This window comes from Schistocerca nitens, chromosome 2 (assembly GCF_023898315.1).
Source record: "Schistocerca nitens isolate TAMUIC-IGC-003100 chromosome 2, iqSchNite1.1, whole genome shotgun sequence".
NCBI lineage: Eukaryota > Metazoa > Arthropoda > Insecta > Orthoptera > Acrididae > Schistocerca > Schistocerca nitens.
Window position 1 is genome coordinate 194,993,993 of NC_064615.1, and position 19,824 is coordinate 195,013,816.

At 40.5% G+C, this 19,824-nt stretch overlaps 1 protein-coding gene across 4 annotated transcripts in view; it reads right to left on the reverse strand.

The window, feature by feature from the left end:
- Positions 1-19,824, reverse strand: part of LOC126235892 (polypeptide N-acetylgalactosaminyltransferase 5) — a 248,367-nt gene that overhangs the window by 50,888 nt on the left and 177,655 nt on the right. For all 4 annotated transcript variants that reach the window (XM_049944824.1, XM_049944823.1, XM_049944826.1 and 1 more), the window contains exon 3: positions 9,356-9,522. In XM_049944824.1, the coding sequence (XP_049800781.1) occupies positions 9,356-9,522 (167 nt within the window). The remainder of the gene's footprint in view (positions 1-9,355; positions 9,523-19,824) is intronic.

Here is a 19,824-nt window from a genome sequence, read left to right on the forward strand (position 1 = left end):
TTTTTCGGGGTGCACTCAGCCTCGTGATGCCAATTGAGGAGCTACTCGACCGATTAGTAGCGGCTTCGGTCACAGAATACTGTCCTAACGGTTGGGAGTGCGGTGTGCTGACCACACGCCCCTCCTTATCCGCATCCTCCTCGGAAGATGACACGGCGGCCGGACGGTCCCGGAAGGGCCACTTGTGGCCTACAGACGGAGCTTTTTTTTTTTTTTATTTTTTGTCTGTATCCTAGATATTTATAGGCATCTGTTTTTTCCATTGCTTCTATGCAGTCGCTGTGGTTATCCATTATGTAATCTTCTTGTTTAGTGTGTTTTCCCTTGACTATGCTATTTTTCTTACATTTGTCTGTTCCAAAAGCCATATTTATATCATTGCTGAATACTTCTGTTATCTTTAGTAATTGGTTGAGTTGTTGATTTGTTGCTGCCAGTAGTTTTAGATCATCCATGTATAGCAAATGTGTGATTTTGTGTGAGTATGTTCCAGTAATATTGTATCCGTAATTTGTATTATTTAGCATGTTGGATAGTGGGTTCAGAGCAAGGCAGAACCAGAAAGGACTTAATGAGTCTCCTTGGTATATTCCACACTTAATCTGTATTGGCTGTGATGTGATGATATTTGAATTTATTTGGATATTAAGTGTGGTTTTCCAATTTTTCATTACTATGTTTAGGAACTGTACAATTTAGGATCTACTTTGTATATTTCCAATATTTGTAGTAACCATGAGTGGGGTAAACTATCAAAAGCTTTTTGGTAATCAATGTATGCGTAGTGTAGCGACCTTTGTTTAGTTTTAGCTTGATATGTCACCTCTGCATCTATTACCAGTTGCTCTTTACATCCTCGTGCTGCTTTGCAACAGCTTTTTTCTTCTTCATTTATAATTTTGTTCTGTGTTGTACGTGTCAATAATTTCTGTGTAATGACTGAAGTTAAAATTTTGTATACTGTTGGTAGGCATGTTATGGGGCGATATTTAGCTGGGTTTGCTGTGTCTGCTTGATCTTTAGGTTTCAGATAAGTTATTCCATGTGTAAGTGTATCAGGGAATGTGTATGGGTCTGCAATGTAACTGTTAAATAATTTAGTTAGATGTGAATGTGTTGAGGTGAACTTCTTTAGCCAGAAATTTGCTATTTTATCTTTTCCAGGGGCTTTCCAATTGTGAGTAGAATTAATTGCTCGGGTGACTTCATGTTGCAAAATTTTCACTTCAGGCATCTGTGGCATCATCTTGTATGTGTCTGTTTCTGCTTGTATCCACCGTGCATGCCTGTTATGTTGTACCGGGATTGACCATATGTTGCTCCAGAAGTGTTCCATGTCTGTTATGTTTGGTGGATTGTCTATTTTAATGTGTGTGTTATCTATTGTCTGGTAAAATTTCTTTTGGTTTGTGTTGAATGTTTGGTTTTGTTTCCTTCTATTTTCACTTTTTTTGTATCTTCTAAGTCGTTTGGCCAATGCTTGTAATTTCTGCTTCTTTTCATCTAATTGCTCTATTGCTTCTTGTTGTAAGATTTTACCTAACCTTTTTCGTTTTTTTTCTGACATTTCATTTCTTATAAATTGTGTTAGCTGTCCGATGTCTTTTCTCAGTTTTTCTACTCTGATCTGTAACCTGTGTTTCCATGCTGGTTTTGTGGGTTTCTTCTGTGTGTTGGTTGGTTCTGATCTCTGCCTAGTGTGTATATTTAGTGTAGTGAGTGCTCCGATATAAACCAGTAGTTGTAACTCTTCCATAGTTGTGTTTTCATTTATTTTGTTGTGTATGATTGTGTTGATAGTTTTTATTGTTGTTTCGACTTGTGGGTTATTTGGCGGTCTATGCAAGAATGGTCTGTATTTGTGTCTTTGTATTCTATACATGTCAGCTGAAATTTTTCTTCTATATCTAACATGTGTGTCACTTCGTGTTGTATTTGTACTTGTGCTGGTGGCTGTCTTAAGATTTCGTTTTCCTCTGATTGTTTAATTGATGCGTGTTGTTCTTTGTTTGTTTGCTCTGGGATGTTTGAGTCCATTACTGTATTTTCTTCTTCTTCTGATTGCACATTATTTGGTTCCAGTATTTGTTGTACTTGTTGTTTGATGTTTTCTAATTCTGACTGGGGTATCCTGTTATTTTTGATTATTACACGGATCTGATCAGCTAGTCGTTGTTCTGTTAAAAATTTTAATTCTGCGTATCTGGTAATAAATGTTGTGTATACTTGTGATCTGTATCCAGTTGTGTTGGTTCCTAGGTTTGTTGCTTGGTAATAACAGAACATGAGGTGTCGATTAACTTCATCTGACCATCTCATCCTCTGTCTGTTTTCCTTCTAGGGTGGTTGCAGGAAGCATATCCTGCAAAACACCGTTATTTGGATTTAAATCATCTTCCAGTTGGCTAGCAGTGTCGTTACCATTGTGGGCGGGCATAGGGTTCAAACGTCATCCCCGACCATGACGGCGCTTGTCCGAGGCTTCTTTAGTTCTGTCCTGAACCAACTAATCACACTAAAAGGGGGGTTAGCCCTATTAGCGGTTTGTTCTTTTCGTCGCCTTTTACGACTGGCAGAACATACCGGAGGCCTATTCTTTTCCCGGGCCTCCACAGGAATTATTATTATTATTATTACTACTACTACTATTTCTTTCCTTTCTCAGACGTTGTCTGGTAAAAAAAGGAAAGTGAGGCGGACCTTGATCAAGCGTGACTCCCTTTCAACTGTACGGTATATGGGACATTGCATTTAGGAACTTTCGGGTAATTGAACGTGTATCAATAATTACGGATTTCTGTAGTTGTACATATATGTTTGGATGTAGCTGTATTGCGTTGATGTACAGGTGGATATTGTGTGGTATGACTACTGTACTTGATAGTGTAATTGGTACAATGTCAACTTTATCCTGATGCCACATGCCGTTGACTTCCTCAGCCAGTTGGATGTATTTTTCAATTTTTTCTCCTGTTTTCTCCTGTACATTTGTTGTGTTGGGTATGGATATTTCGATTAGTTGTGTTAATTTCTTCTTTTTATTGGTGAGTATGATGTCAGGTTTGTTATGTGGTGTTGTTTTATCTGTTATAATGGTTCTGTTCCAGTATAATTTGTATTCATCATTCTAAAGTACATTTTGTGGTGCATTCTTGTATGTGGGAATGTGTTGTTTTATTAGTTTATGTTGTATGGCAAGTTGTTGATGTATTATTTTTGCTATATTGTCATGTCTTCTGATGTATTCTGTATTTGCTAGTATTGTACATCTGCTTGTGATGTGATCTACTGTTTCTATTTGTTGTTTGCAAAGTCTGCATTTGTATGTTGTGGTATTTGGATCTTTAATAATATGCTTCCTGTAATATCTGGTGTTTATTGTTTGATCCTGTATTGAATCATGAATCCTTCCGTCTCACTATATATATTGCCTTTTCTTAGCCATGTGTTGGATGCTTCTTGATCGATGTGTGGCTGTCTTAGATGATACGGGTGCTTGTCATGTAGTGTTTTCTTTTTCCAATTTTCTTTCTTCATCTCTGTTGATGTTATGTGATATAAAGGGTTGTAGATATGGTTATGAAATTGCAATGGTGTAGCCGATGTATTTATATAAGGTGATTGCTGTGTGTATTTTGCTAGTTTATGCTCGTTCTATAAAGAATTTTCTTAAATTGTCTACCGGTCCATAATGTAGGTTTTTTATGTCGATAAATCCCCTTCCTCCTTCCTTTCTGCTTAATGTGAATCTTTCTGTTGCTGAATGTATGAGATGTATTCTATATTTGTGGCATTGTGATCATGTAAGTGTATTAAGTGCTTCTAGGTCTGTGTTACTCCATTTCACTACTCCTAATGAGTAGGTCAATATTGGTATAGCGTAAGTATTTATAGCTTTTGTCTTGTTTCTTGCTGTCAAATCTATTTTCAGTATTTTTTTAGTCTTTGTCTATATTTTTCCTTTCAGTTGTTCTTTAATATTTGTATTACCTATTCCTATTTTTTGTCTGTAACCAAGATATTTATAGGCATCTGTTTTTTCCATCGCTTCTATGCAGTCGCTGTGGTTATCCAATATGTAATCTTCTTGTTTAGTCTGTTTTCCCCTGACTATGTTATTTTTCTTACATTTGTCTGTTCCAAAAGCCATATTTATATCATTGCTGACTACTTCTGTTATCTTTAGTAATTGGTTGAGTTGTTGATTTGTTGCTGCCAGTAGTTTTAGATCATCCATGTGCTCCTTTGCAACAGCCTTTTTGTTCTTCATTATTATTATTATTATTTCTTTACTTTCTCAGACTTTTTAGAAGTCTGGTTAAGAATGGAGTGACGCGGACCTTTATCAAGTGTCACTTCCTTTTTGCTGTACGGTACATGTTATATTGCATTTAGGAACTTTCGGGTAATTGAACATGTATCAATAATTACGGATTTCTGTAATTGTATATATATGTTTGGATGTAGCTGTATTGCATTGATGTATTGGTGGATATTGTGTGGTATGACTCCTGTAGTTGATAGTATAATTGGTATGATGTCAACTTTATCCTGATGCCACATGTCTTTGACTTCCTCTGCCAGTTGGATGTATTTTTCAATTTTTTCTCCTGTTTTCTTTTGTATATTTATTGTATTGGGTATGGATATTTCGATTAATTGTGTTAATTTCTTCTTTTTATTGGTGAGTATGATGTCAGGTTTGTTATGTGGCGTTGTTTTATCTGTTATAATGGTTCTGTTCCAGTATAATTTGTATTCATCATTCTCCAGTACATTTTGTGGTGCATACTTGTATGTAGGAACGTGTTGTTTTATAAGTTTATGTTGTAAGGCAAGCTGTTGATGTATTATTTTTGCGACATTGTCATGTCTTCTGGGGTATTCTGTATTTGCTAGTATTGTACATCCGCTTGTGATGTGATCTACTGTTTCTATTTGTTGTTTACAAAGTCTGCATTTATCTGTTGTGGTATTGGGATCTTTAATAATATGCTTGCTGTAATACCTGGTGTTTATTGTTTGATCCTGTATTGCAATCATGAATCCTTCTGTCTCACTGTATATATTGCCTTTTCTTAGCCATGTGTTGGATGCGTCTTGATCGATGTGTGGCTGTGTTAGATGATACGGGTGCTTGCCATGTAGTGTTTTCTTTTTCCAATTTACTTTCTTCGTATTTGTTGATGTTATGTGATCTAAAGGGTTGTAGAAGTGGTTATGAAGTTGCAGTGGTGTAGCCGATGTATTTATATGAGTGATTGCCTTGTGTATTTTGCTAGTTTCTGCTCGTTCTAGAAAGAATTTTCTTAAATTGTCTACCTGTCCATAGTGTAGGTTTTTTATGTCGATAAATCCCCTTCCTCCTTCCTTTCTGCTTAATGTGAATCTTTCTGTTGCTGAATGTATGTGATGTATTCTATATTTGTGGCATTGTGATCGTGTAAGTGATTGAGTGCTTCTAGGTCTGTGTTACTCCATTTCACTACTCCAAATGAGTAGGTCAATATTGGTATGGCATAAGTATTTATAGCTTTTGTCTTGTTTCTTGCTGTCAATTCTGTTTTCAGTATTTTTGTTAGTCTTTGTCTATATTTTTCTTTTAGTTCTTCTTTAATATTTGTATTATTATTATTATTATTATTATTATTATTATTATTATTTACATGTGATCCCATTAGACCACACACAGTGTACAACACAGCACACTTTAAAATGTTCTTTTACCATGGCCGTACTACTTCCATTCTTTCAGAAAGGGTTCTTCTCATTTTCTCGGTCCAAGTGGTTCCATTCTCCTTGTGTTTTTCTGCCAAGACAACTGTATAGCCACGAATTGTGTGGCTAAAATTTTCACGTTTTATGTCCTGTTGGGTTAACCATTCTTGTTTTAGGACTTATTTTATCGCTGTGTTTCACCTTATTGTATCTTAAGTATGGCTGCCAGCAGACATCGATATGGACGCAGGTGATGTTACCACATGTGTTTACTTGTCAGTGGTGATAGGCGTGGCTGGTCAGTTCTTATGACGACTTCAGCTACCTTGGGTACAAGTACGTAAAAGAGCCGTGGTCCTTGCTCGCAACAAAATGTTAAGGATTCAAGTGTCTGCAGATTCAAGAGTCAGTTTTTGAACTCTTCACTATAATTTATCATTGTCACTTGTGAAGCAAGATATAATTCCACACCCATAATAACTGAAACTTCAAGGTCCCTGCAGAATATCAAAAATTTCATCTCCACAGCAAAATATCATTTTTCTTTCCTTCACGTACCAGTCAAACTGATTGCCTGACATCAAATATTCCTAATGACTTATGTTCACATTGATATAGTTCTATTTTCCAGCTACAGTGAACTGAATGAAGCACTTGTCTAACTAGAATTGATTGCTTCTACTCAGTTTTAGAAAGGAGGCAACAAAACAAGTTTCTATTGGAATAATAATTAAACATAAAACAAAGTTCATAAGAAAAGGGAACTCTACCATTTTAACACATTTTTATTAGGTCTCTTTCTTGTATATCTATCCAGTACAAATTTTGCAATTGGTTTTGAACTAACTTCCCAATGAGCTAGATACTTGAAATCTTACAGATAACTCGTAACTGGATGACACTGGAATATTAACACACTTTCTTGTCTGTCTGTTCAGTAGGGGTGGGTAATAGCCGACATCTCAATGGGCCTGGAGGAGCAGTATGTTGTTCAGGTACTATCTGGTATGTTGTACATATATTATCAGAATGTATTCCAAGTGGTATGCAAGAGGACAGGCACGACTGACCATATGGTGTGAGGTGGGGGTGGGGGGGGGGTGGGGGGGAGACTGACAGAGAGAAGGGGAAAAGCAGATGTGTTCAATATACATCATACAAGTATACAGACAATACCATGGGTACGAAGTCAGTATATATACCCTGACATGAGAAAAGTCATGGAATGCATGTTTACAGATGGTGGTAGTATCGCGTACACAAGGTATAAAAGGGCAGAGCATTGCTGGAGCTGTCATTTGTTCTCGGGTGATTCATATGAAAAGGTTGCAGAATGGTTGTCATAGCCGAACACATGGGACATTTCAGTTCAGAAATCATTAGGAAATTCAATATTCCAAGAGTCACAGTGTCAAGAGTATGCTGAGAATAAAAAATTTCAGGCATTACCTCTCACCATGAGCAATGCAGTGGGAAATGGCCTTCACTCAACGACCTAGAGCAGCGGTTTTTGTGTGAAGTTGTCTGTGCTAACAGACAAGCAACACTTCATGAAATAACCACAGCAATCAATGTGTGACGTATGATGCACGTATCTGTTAGGACAATGTGGTGAAATTTGGCATTAATGGGCTATGTCAGCAGGTGACTGATGCGAGTGGTTTTATTAACAGCACATCAGCTACAGAGCATCTCCTGGGCTTGTGACCATGTTGGTTGGACTGTAGACAACTATAAAACCATGGCCTGATCACTGGAATCTCAATTTCAGTTTGTACAAGCTAATTGTAGGGTTCAAGTGTGGCACAAATGCCTCAAAGCCGTGGACCCAAGTAGTCAACAAGGTGCTGTGCAAGCTGCTAGTGTCTCCATAATGGTGTGGGCTGCTTTTACATGGTATGGGCTGGGTCCTCTGGTCTAACTGCACCGATCATTCACTGGAAATGGTTATGTTTGGCTACGTGGAGAACATTTGGAGCCATTTATGTACTTGGAGCCATTTATGTACTTCATGTTCCCAAACAATGACAGAATTCTTATGGGTGACAATGTGCCATGTCACAAGGCCACAATTGTTCACAATTGGTTTGAAGAACATTCTGGTCAGTTCGAGTTAATAATTTGGCGACCCAGATCACCCAACATGAATCCCATTGAACATTTATAGGACATAATCGAGGGGTCAGTCAGTGTGCAAAATTCTGCACCAGTGTCACTTTCGCAACTTTCAATGGCTATTGATGCAGCACAGCTCAACATTCCTGCAGGCGACTTCCAACGACTTATTGAGTCCATGCCATGTCAAGTTGCTGCATTATGCCAAGCAAAAAGAGGTCCAACACACTATTAGGAGGTATCCCATGACATTTGTGACCCCACTGTATATAAAAAATTATTTATATAAAAAAATCTGATTAAAAAGTTTAAAATACACTGAGAAAACACACACACACACACACACACACACACAGAAAAATTATTATTTAAATAAACATTAATTTTTAATATTAAACATTTTTTTAATCTGACTAAGAGGTACAATTTCTCCTAGCCCCCTGCAGATTCCTAAGTCCTTACAGAAAGTCCTGAAAACTTGTGCTTACAATTTTTTATAGGCTTGACAATACTTGTTAAGGTTTAAAACAAAAATTTGGGGCACTTACAACAGATAAAAGTTAGGAGGTGAACCATTTGTGCATCAATTACGTGATGCTTGTGCCCCACATTTTTTGTTATAAATCTTAGGAGTCTTGTTGTAGCTATTAAAAATTCACAAGCAAAAATTTTCATGACTATCTGTATGGGGTTAGGAATCTGGCTGGGGTCTCGAAGAAATTGTTCTATACTTTTTACTTCATTTTAAAAAAGTGTCATACTAGTTTCTTTTACCAAGCCCTTTTGGAGCCAGTGGCTCCTCCTTAAGGCAGAAGGGTTGAAGGAAAAGGACTGGAGGTCTAGGAAAAGGGGTAGATTTTGGTAAAGTCACCCAGAACCACAGGTCAGGGGGGGCTCACTGTACGGGATGAGAAGGAAAGATTGATTGCTGGGAATTGCATCAGACGAGATTTGAAAGGTTTTCATATCTCGTCTACATGAACAAATGGACATTTAAACTATGTAAAAGGAAAGGAGAAGGAAGAGGAGGAACAATAGGGTTTAATGTTCAGTATACCTGGTGATCATTAGAGAATAGCACAAGCTCAGACTGGAATGAACAGGAAAGAAATCAGACTTCAGGTGTAATATCTGGATGTCCAAATAGGAATTTGAACCTCTCTTCTCCTGAATAAGAGTCAACTGTTTTAAGCTGTGCCTCCTCACTTGGTGCATACATGGAGGAAAAACCGAGCGAGGTGGTCCAGTAGTTAGCACACTGGACTCTCAGTCAGGAGGACGACACTTCAAACCCGCATCTGGCCATCCTGATTTAGGTTTTCCATGACTTCCCTAAATCGCTTGAGGCAAATGCTGGGATAGCTCCTTTGAAAGAAGCATGGCTGACTTCCTTCCCTAATTCGATGGGACCGATGAGCTCACTGTTTGATCCCCTCCCCCAAATCAACCAACCAACCAACCAACCAACCAACCAACCATGGAGGAAAAACTGAAATACAGTAGGGGATTTAGAAACACTTACCCCTCTCACTGGCATCATCGACCAGAATTATTTCATGCAGAAGGGCACGAGGAGACCTGTTTATAGCACTCCAGATTGTCCGCAGTAGAGTTGACCAGGCCTCATTGTGGAAGACAATGACAATTGATGTGGACGGCAGTAACTCTGGATACTGTTTTGTTTTACACCTGTACAGAAAATAATAGAAATGAACAACAGACACAAAACATCTTTCAGTTAATTAATACAACAGAAAAACAATCAAAGTTTCAACTTGTCCTGCAGTTACTCCAGTAGGCTGAAAGTTCACATCTTTCAGCTACTTTTACATTAAAAATCAGGATACATAATCAGATAACTTGCTAAATATTTGCTATGATTACATCTAAGAAAATATGGTAAACCGCTTCTAATAGTAATACAATGTGTACATTAAATTCACGAAGAGACAGATAAACTGACTGTTACCTGAAAATTACCAGTACAACTGAAAGTCATACATACAAATATATGAGACAGTATCCCTAGCTTTTCGAGCTGCTGGTTCCTTCTTCAGTGGTGAAAAGAGGAAATGGTTGGGGAGGACCCCTGGAAAAGAGGGAGTTCAGGGGCTAGAGGGGTAATAGATTTCTAAATGTAACGTTACATATTAAATAGTATGCATGCTTCTTTGCAAGTTCAAAAACACTACACTCAGAGTAAAGAACATCACATTCAATTTACCACTATCTACGGATGCCAACTAAAATAGCAGCATTTGATTATTTCTCAGTGTGCCTCTCTCAAAATGGTTTCTCGTTGGTCACTGCTCATTCAAATTTTGCTTTTAGTAAGATAAATAGTCACTGATAACTTAAACTGACTAATATTATAAGGGGCATTCAAAAAGAAATGAGCCGGAGGAATAATTACAGAAACCAGTACCTGTATGTTAGAAATATTGACCCTGGCTATTGAGGCACTTGTCCCACTGTGACGCAAGGCAGTGAATGGCTGTCTCATAAAATTCTCGGGGCTGCAATTTTAACCAGTTCTGCACATACAGCTGGATGTCGTCATCCAAGGCGAATCGTTTGCCCCTCAGAGCCTTTTTAAGGGGACCAAAAATGGCATAATCACAGGGAGAGAGGTCCAGACTGTATGGAGGTTGGCCGAGAACCTCTCATTTGAATTTCTGCAGGAGTGCCGCGACTATGTTGGCCATATGACACTTTGCATTGTTGTGGAGCAGAATGACCCTACACATGAGATTGCCTGGTCGTTTTGATTTGATTGCTTGGCAGAAGGTGGTCAAGGTTTGCGAGTAACTCTGGGCATTCACTGTTGTCCTGTGCTGCAGGAAATGAATCGGAAGGGGGCCATCTTGGTCAAAGAAGGACGCCAGCATCACCTTTCCAGCACTTGTGTGGATGGCACGTCCAGCTGTACTTGCAGAATGGGTTAACATTGCAGCCCGGGGAATTTTATGAGACAGCCATTCACTGCCTTGTGTCACAGTGGGACGAGTGTCTCTAGAGCCAGGGTCAATACTTCTAACACACAGGTACTGGTTTCTGTAATTATGCCTCTGGCTCGTTCTTTTTGAACGCCCCTTATACTTAGACAGTAACATCCAAATTGTTTTGTGTCAATGTTGAGGTATGAAATTTGAGTCAAACTGAAATAAAGGGAGGAGAGGATTAGGAATGTTTACAAATGCCACTCAACCATGTCCTAAATCACGTGAGACAAAGACCTCACAGGGTTGTTTTTTAACACACAAATATACCACAGAAAATCTTACTGAATAAATTATTTTACTCAGTTCATTGGAGGGGGGATTAAGGGATAAACAGCGAGATCACCAGCCCCCCTGTCAACAGATGGTTCTGACACTGGTCAGAAATTTGACTGAACAGTGGAATCATGTAGGAGTAGTAAAATCATGGCATTGAAAGCAATTTTGACAGGACAGTGGATTCCTTATGAAAGAAATGTAAGGAGGCATGCCATATAGCAATAGGCCACCAAATGATGTTCCACATCTGATTGAGGAGATGTCTTAACTGTGCCCATGAATCTGAAACTGAGATCAGAATGTTGGGTGGGTAATAGCTTCTCAAGCCAAATGGTTGGCCAGTTCATTCCTTGGGACACCCATATGACTTGAGATCCTGATAAAGCCAGCGGAGCATGTATCATGAAGGAGGTCACAGATAGGACCTTGAATAGCAGCTATCACAGGGTGACAAGAATAACATCGATCAATAGTCTGGAGACTGCTCACCGAGTCACTGAAAACTATAACACTGTTGCGAGAGGGCTCTGTTAATGGTAAGAGACCAGAGCCTGCTAAATCTGGTGTCGAATAATGCGATCCACACTTCACGTGGTGTGGGCAAGGATGCAGATAGTGTTAAGCTTTTGCATGCATCTAGTCTTTAGTCAACGAATGTAGAGCAGCCATGGCAGCTTTCAATCAAAGAGGTGTTCCAAAAAGTGGAATGAGCAACCTAAAGCTGTGAGGGTGGGGCGTGAGTCGTGCTTGGGTAGCTCAGTTGGTAGAGCATTTGCTCGTGAAAGGCAAAGGTCCCGAGTTCGAGTCTCGGTCCGCCACACAGTTTTAATCTGCCAAGAAGTTTCAGATAGGTAGTAGTTCACATGGTGAATTTTACTGAAGTGGGTGGCCACAATACACCAGGAATACATATGCCTGAAGTTATTTAAAGCACCGGCATTTAAAGCACTGTGTTTTATTAAATCTGGTCTACTGCATACCTTTCTGATGAACTATACTTTATCAGGCTTACTTCCCAGCAAGTGGATGATGATTTGACAAATTCCAGTTCATTCATCATGTGGGTATTAGTATAGGTCCAGAATGAATTTTCATTCTGTAGCAGAGTGTGCCCTACTCCGTGGCAGGCTAGAACTGCATGCTGGACCAGGACTAGAACCTCGACTTTCACAGGAAAATGCTCTACCGATTGAGCTATCCACGCACGACTGACGACCCACTCTCACAGCTTTAGGTCCGTCAGTACCACTCTCCTACGAACTAAGTGATATAAATGAGATGTCTTTACTATGAAGATATACAATGCTTGTCCCAAAACCTTTCTTTGATGGAAGACATGGCATTTACTCTTCTTTTATGATGCAGTTGCCTAGCTTCTAGAAAGGGCCATAACTTGCTTTAAAAAAATCCTCACAATTCTCCCCCGCCCCAATCTCCTATCAACCTCACAATCCTCTTCGTGTGTGCGCGCGTGCGCGCACACACGCACGCACGCACGCACGCACGCACGCACACACACACACACACACACACACACACACGCACGCACACGCACACACACACACACACGCGCGCGCACGCGCACGCGCACGCGCACACCTGCAACCGCGAATTTAAAATAATAATAATAATAATAATAATAAATGTAGTTTCACAGGTTGGCAACGATTACAAACTGCACGAAAACAAACGAACAGACATAAGCACTGTAATACTGTACAGAATGGGAAGCCGGCCGTTGTGGCCGAGCGGTTCTAGGCGCTTCAGTCCGGAACCGCGCGACTGCTACGGTCGCAGGTTCGAATCCTGCCTGGGGCATGGATGTGTGTGATGTCCTTAGGTTAGTTAGGTTTAAATAGTTCTAAGTTCTAGGGGACTGATGACCTCAGATGTTAAGTCCCATAATGCTCAGAGCCATTTTGAACCAGAATGGGAAAACACACACACTTCAGTTCGATTTACGAAGGTGAAATGTAAATAACCCAAATGCAGTACAAGAAGTATTGCGGAATGGCAAAAACTGCCAAGAGTCTATGTGAAACGAAATCTTTCGATATCAACTGCTGCTGCTAGCAAGGAGGGAAGCAACAGTAATTTGGAGAATATGCAAAGAAACACCGTAAGTAGCTTGCGCTCCAACTTAATAAACAAAAAGATTTTTTAATTTATAACAACAAAAAATATACAAATATATGCATCCACTTTGCAGAATAACCACGGAAGGTGTTTTACACATAAAAGCGAAACGCATCTGGTGCAAAATTCTCTTTGTGATTAAATTGCAGTAAGCGCAAGACGGAAAAACCAATAATAACTGACCCCACAAAACATTTATGAAATGTATTAAATGTGGACTCAAAATATCCCGGCAGATTTTGGCCTTTCATTTAGCACATTTACTGGACTGTTTTCCAATATGCTTAAATACGGACATTAATAAATGTATCACCAAGCTATCGAATGTCTTTAGAAGTATTTAGTTCCATTTTAAAACCCATAGTTATTCCAAAACATGAATAAATAACAATATTATGAAAATTAAGCACACTATAAAAAATTGTTAAGATTTTCGTGGCCACTTGTTTGACAAACTGACCGTTGGTTTCTGTCTCGGGCTCCACCGTCAATAACAGACGATGAAGCTTTGACACTGCCAGCCACTTCGTGCTGGACCAACTTCAGAAAAAATCACCAAACAAAACGTCGGCCTAAGAATCCGAGACAGAAGCCAACAGGCAGTTTGTCATACTACACAAAAAAAATCGCTCGCCCGTTTGCGTTACCAAAGCACGCCAATAGGTTTGTTTTGATATCGTGAACCATTAATGAAATGTAAGAGTACGTTGTAACTATATAAAATTGAGAAGCCGTGTTAATGAGAGAGGCAATCGCAGTCGAAAGGAAATTAGGATTAACTTAGAGATTTCTGACGACAGGTCATTCGATTGCCTTAAGTTCAGCGCTGTACTGTTATCAAACGCAGTCAGCAAAATAGTTGTGGAAACCTATGAAGCAATTATATTTACTAGAGGATTTGCTACGTCTTTGCTACTTTATTAATTTGTAAACATAGCTTTTTTGTTGTTGTTGTTGTTGTTGTGGTCTTCAGTCCTGAGACTGGTTTGATGCAGCTCTCCACGCTACTCTATCCTGTGCAAGCTTCTTCATCTCCCAGTACCTACTGCAACCTACATCCTTCTGAATCTGCTTAGTGTATTCATCTCTTGGTCTCCCTCTACGATTTTTACCCACCACGCTGCCCTCCAATGCTAAATTTGTGATCCCTTGATGCCTCAAAACATGTCCTACCAACCGATCCCTTCTTCTAGTCAAGTTGTGCCACAAACTTCTCTTCTCCCCAATCCTATTCAATACCTCCTCATTAGTTACGTGATCTACCCACCTTATCTTCAGCATTCTTCTGTAGCACCACATTTCGAAAGCTTCTATTCTCTGCTTGTCCAAACTGGTTATCGTCCATGTTTCACTTCCATATATGGCTACACTCCATACAAATACTTTCAGAAACGACTTTCTCACACTTAAATCTATACTCGATGTTAACAAATTTCTCTTCTTCAGAAACGATTTCCTTGCCATTGCCAGTCTACATTTTATATCCTCTCTACTTCGACCATCATCAGTTATTTTACTCCCTAAATAGCAAAACTCCTTTACTACTTTAAGTGTCTCATTTCCTAATCTAATCCCCTCAGCATCACCCGATTTAATTTGACTACATTCCATTATCCTCGTTTTGCTTTTGTTGATGTTCATTTTATATCCTCCTTTCAAGACACTGTCCATTCCGTTCAGCTGCTCTTCCAAGTCCTTTGCTGTCTCTGACAGAATTACAATGTCATCGGCGAACCTCAAAGTTTTTACTTCTTCTCCATGAATTTTAATACCTACTCCGAATTTTTCTTTTGTTTCCTTCACTGTTTGCTCAATATACAGATTGAATAACATCGGGGAGAGGCTACAACCCTGTCTCACTCCTTTCCCAACCACTGCTTCCCTCTTCATCTACATCCTCTTCCATTTCCATAATATTGTCCTCAAGTACATCGCCCTTGTATAAACCTTCTATATACTCCTTCCACCTTTCTGCCTTCCCTTCTTTGCTTAGAACTGGGTTGCCATCTGAGCTCTTGATATTCATACAAGTGGTTCTCTTGTCTCCAAAGGTCTCTCTAATTTTCCTGTAGGCAGTATCTATCTTACCCCTAGTGAGACAAGCCTCTACATCCTTACATTTGTCCTCTAGCCATCCCTGCTTAGCCATTTTGCACTTCCTGTCGATCTCATTTTTGAGACGTTTGTATTCCTTTTTGCCTGCTTCATTTACTGCATTTTTATATTTTCTTATTTCATCAATTAAATTCAATATTTCTTCTGTTACCCAAGGATTTCTATTAGCCCTCGTCGTCTTACCTACTTGATCCTCTGCTGCCTTCACTACTTCATCCCTCAGAGCTACCCATTCTTCTTCTACTGTATTTCTTTCCCCCATTCCTGTCAATTGTCCCCTTATGCTCTCCCTGAAACTCTCTACAACCTCTGGTTCTTTCAGTTTATCCAGGTCCCATCTCCTTAAATTCCCACCTTTTTGCAGTTTCTTCAGTTTCAATCTGCAGGTCATAACCAATAGATTGTGGTCAGAATCCACATCTGCCCCTGGAAATGTCTTACAATTTAAAACCTGGTTCCTAAATCTCTGTCTTACCATTATATAATCTATCTGATACCTTTTAGTATCTCCAGGATTCTTCCAGGTATACAACCTTCTTTTATGATTCTTGAACCAAGTGTTAGCCATGATTAAGTTATGCTCTGTGCAAAATTCTACAAGGCGGCTTCCTCTTTCATTTCTTCCCCCCAATCCATATTCACCTACTATGTTTCCTTCTTTCCCTTTTCCTACTGACGAATTCCAGTCGCCCATGACTATTAAATTTTCGTTTCCCTTCACTACCTGAATAATTTCTTTTATCTCGTCATACATTTCATCAATTTCTTCCTCATCTGTAGAGCTAGTTGGCATATAAACTTGTACTACTGTAGTAGGCATGGGCTTTGTGTCTATCTTGGCCACAATAATGCGTTCACTATGCTGTTTGTAGTAGCTAACCCGCACTCCTATTTTTATTCATTATTAAACCTACTCCTGCATTACCCCTATTTGATTTTGTATTTATAACCCTGTAATCACATGACCAAAAGTCTTGTTCCTCCTGCCACCGAACTTTACTAATTCCCACTATATCTAACTTTAACCTATCCATTTCCCTTTTTAAATTTTCTAACCTACCTGCCCGATTAAGGGATCTGACATTCCACGCTCCGATCCGTAGAACGCCAGTTTTCTTTCTCCTGATAACGACGTCCTCTTGAGTAGTCCCCGCCCGGAGATCCGAATGGGGGACTATTTTACCTCCGGAATATTTTACCCAAGAGGACGCCATCATCATTTAATCATACAGTAAAGCTTTATCTTGTTGAATACGACAGCGTGGCGAAAAACGCTTTTATTTCGATAAGTCCGTCACATAAATGCAATGAGTAGTAAGATAGGTGTGAAATGCACGTCATATTCACTACATTATCACAAAGGGTAATAAACGGTATATCATTGCAGGGCCGATATGATGGCTTCACAGGCTTCCACAACGATTTTGCTAACTGTGTTTGCTAATATTACAGCACTAAACTCAAGCATTCGAATTACCCGCCTGTCGTCAGAAATCTTGAAGTTACTCCTACTTTCTCGTCGACTGCGATTGCCTCTCTCATTAACATACCTAGCTTCCGTATTTCCTGTAGTATCAACATTAACAATTTGTCATAAGATGCAGGACTTATCCTATTATATTTTAAGAAATCTTAGGACCTATGGACGTGATTTCTGTCAGTAAATTAACATGCGACAAGTAGCTTCTTTTTTCAGCCATTCTCGGACCCATTCCCTCTTTTATGTTGTTAGCTGCCACCTATAGCTAATACAATTGCAGCATATTCCATTGCCAACAGTCAATAGTATTTATGGAGTTAGAGTGGCTTCAATATATTGAAGGTTTGACAAACTAGTACTGTCAATCAATAAATCTTGAGAGCGTGCAGGCCGCTTTAAGAATGACAAACTTGTTTTCTTCTTTCTTTATTGATACAACTGATTGTGCTACACATGCTTTTTTAGTAAAACCCATGTCAGAAATGAAAATAAACGATAATATTCACATTACTCATGAAATGTATTCGCAATTGCAAATATAAACAACCGTCAGTTGTATAATGGAACGAAGACAGCAAAAATTTGTGCCCGACCGGAACTCGAACCCGGGTTTCCCGCTTATCGCGAGCGGTCGCCTTACCATTACGCTTTCCGAGCATGACTCACGGCCAGACCCAAACTTCCATAAGCCGTCATGCGTTTCCTTGCGAGATATAACCGGGAAGTCTGGATTCGACTCCTGGTCTTGCGCAGATTTTCATTGTCGTCATTCCATCATAAAGGTGATGGTTGTCTATATTCGCAACTGCGAATACGTTTCGTGTATTCCGTAACGGCTGTAACCGGCTCAGTGCCTGTCATGCACGCATGTTCAAAGGAATGTTGTTTCGTACTTCTGAACAACACAGTCGCTCCATATATTGTATCGTGTAGTTTACCAGCCGCTTGGAGCGCTGCTGTCGCTATGCGTGACAGAGATGAGCGGGAGTATCGCTATTCGCGACTGTATGTATTAGCGGTTCTAACTTAAGGAGGATGTCAGTCTGCTGACTGTACATTAGTGTGGTATTATACACGCGGACGCCCAGAGACGCGTCCCCAAAAACGTTAACTAAGCCTGTAGATGGCACCCGAGCACGCGCGTGCCTGTGCTTTCACTGGCAGCGCGGGTGAAAGGTGGCTCTTCTCCGCACTCCCCAAGACTCCTGCATTCGTCTCGTGACTTCTGCTCCTCCGCTGCGGGTCGAGATAGGCAATCTGCTGGAAGCGCTGCTCTTCCCACAGTGGTCAAAGCTGTACCTAGAGAGCGTTAACCACACTGCTCTCCGTCACCTTACTAGATTTCCACCTGCCTCCCGCGCCTCAACTGCCCGCTTATCTGTGCATAAAGCGTGATGCTGGCTGTTCTCGCTCACTGGACCTCTTTCTCCGTCTCGATCCCTTGGCGTTTCTCAACAACTCGTGAAAGCAACTTTAGAAAATCTGGTAGTAAAAAGACCTGCCCAGCATCGACGCTTGGCATGGAGGGCTGGCTGTTGACCCTTAACCCTAGGCGGATCACAAGGGAGAGGGGGGGGGGGTCGTCCCCTCCTCCCAGCAGCACAGGAACAAGTGGTATTTATAACTCAGCCTGAAAATTATGCACTGTTTTCGATTTCCTGGACGATCATACAACTGGCAACTGATCACTAGAAACGGTACCTACCATGAAATATCTACAAGTACAGGGTGTTTCAAAAATGACCGGTATATTTGAAACGGCAATAAAAACTAAACGAGCAGCGATAGAAATACACCGTTTGTTGCAATATGCTTGGGACAACAGTACATTTTCAGGCAGACAAACTTTCGAAATTACAGTAGTTACAATTTTCAACAACAGATGGCGCTGCGGTCTGGGAAACTCTATAGTACGATATTTTCCACATATCCACCATGCGTAGCAATAATATGGCGTAGTCTCTGAATGAAATTACCCGAAACCTTTGACAACGTGTCTGGCGGAATGGCTTCACATGCAGATGAGATGTACTGCTTCAGCTGTTCAATTGTTTCTGGATTCTGGCGGTACACCTGGTCTTTCAAGTGTCCCCACAGAAAGAAGTCACAGGGGTTCATGTCTGGCGAATAGGGAGGCCAATCCACGCCGCCTCCTGTATGTTTCGGATAGCCCAAAGCAATCACACGATCATCGAAATATTCATTCAGGAAATTAAAGACGTCGGCCGTGCGATGTGGCCGGGCACCATCTTGCATAAACCACGAGGTGTTCGCAGTGTCGTCTAAGGCAGTTTGTACCGCCACAAATTCACGAAGAATGTCCAGATAACGTGATGCAGTAATCGTTTCGGATCTGAAAAATGGGCCAATGATTCCTTTGGAAGAAATGGCGGCCCAGACCAGTACTCTTTGAGGATGCAGGGACGATGGGACTGCAACATGGGGCTTTTCGGTTCCCCACATGCGCTAGTTCTGTTTATTGACGAAGCCGTCCAGGTAAAAATAAGCTTCGTCAGTAAACCAAATGCTGCCCACATGCATATCGCCGTCATCAATCCTGTGCACTATGTCGTTAGCGAATGTCTCTCGTGCAGCAATGGTAGCGGCGCTGAGGGGTTGCCGCGTTTGAATTTTGTATGGATAGAGGTGTAAACTCTGGCGCATGAGGCGATACGTGGACGTTGGCGTCATTTGGACCGCAGCTGCAACACGGCGAACGGAAACCCGAGGCCGCTGTTGGATCACCTGCTGCACTAGCTGCGCGTTGCCCTCTGTGGTTGCCGTACGCGGTCGCCCTACCTTTCCAGCACGTTCATCCGTCACGTTCCCAGTCCGTTGAAATTTTGCAAACAGATCCTTCATTGTATCGCTTTTAGGTCCTTTGGTTACATTAAACCTCCGTTGAAAACTTCGTCTTGTTGCAACAACACTGTGTTCTAGGCGGTGGAATTCCAACACCAGAAAAATCCTCTGTTCTAAGGA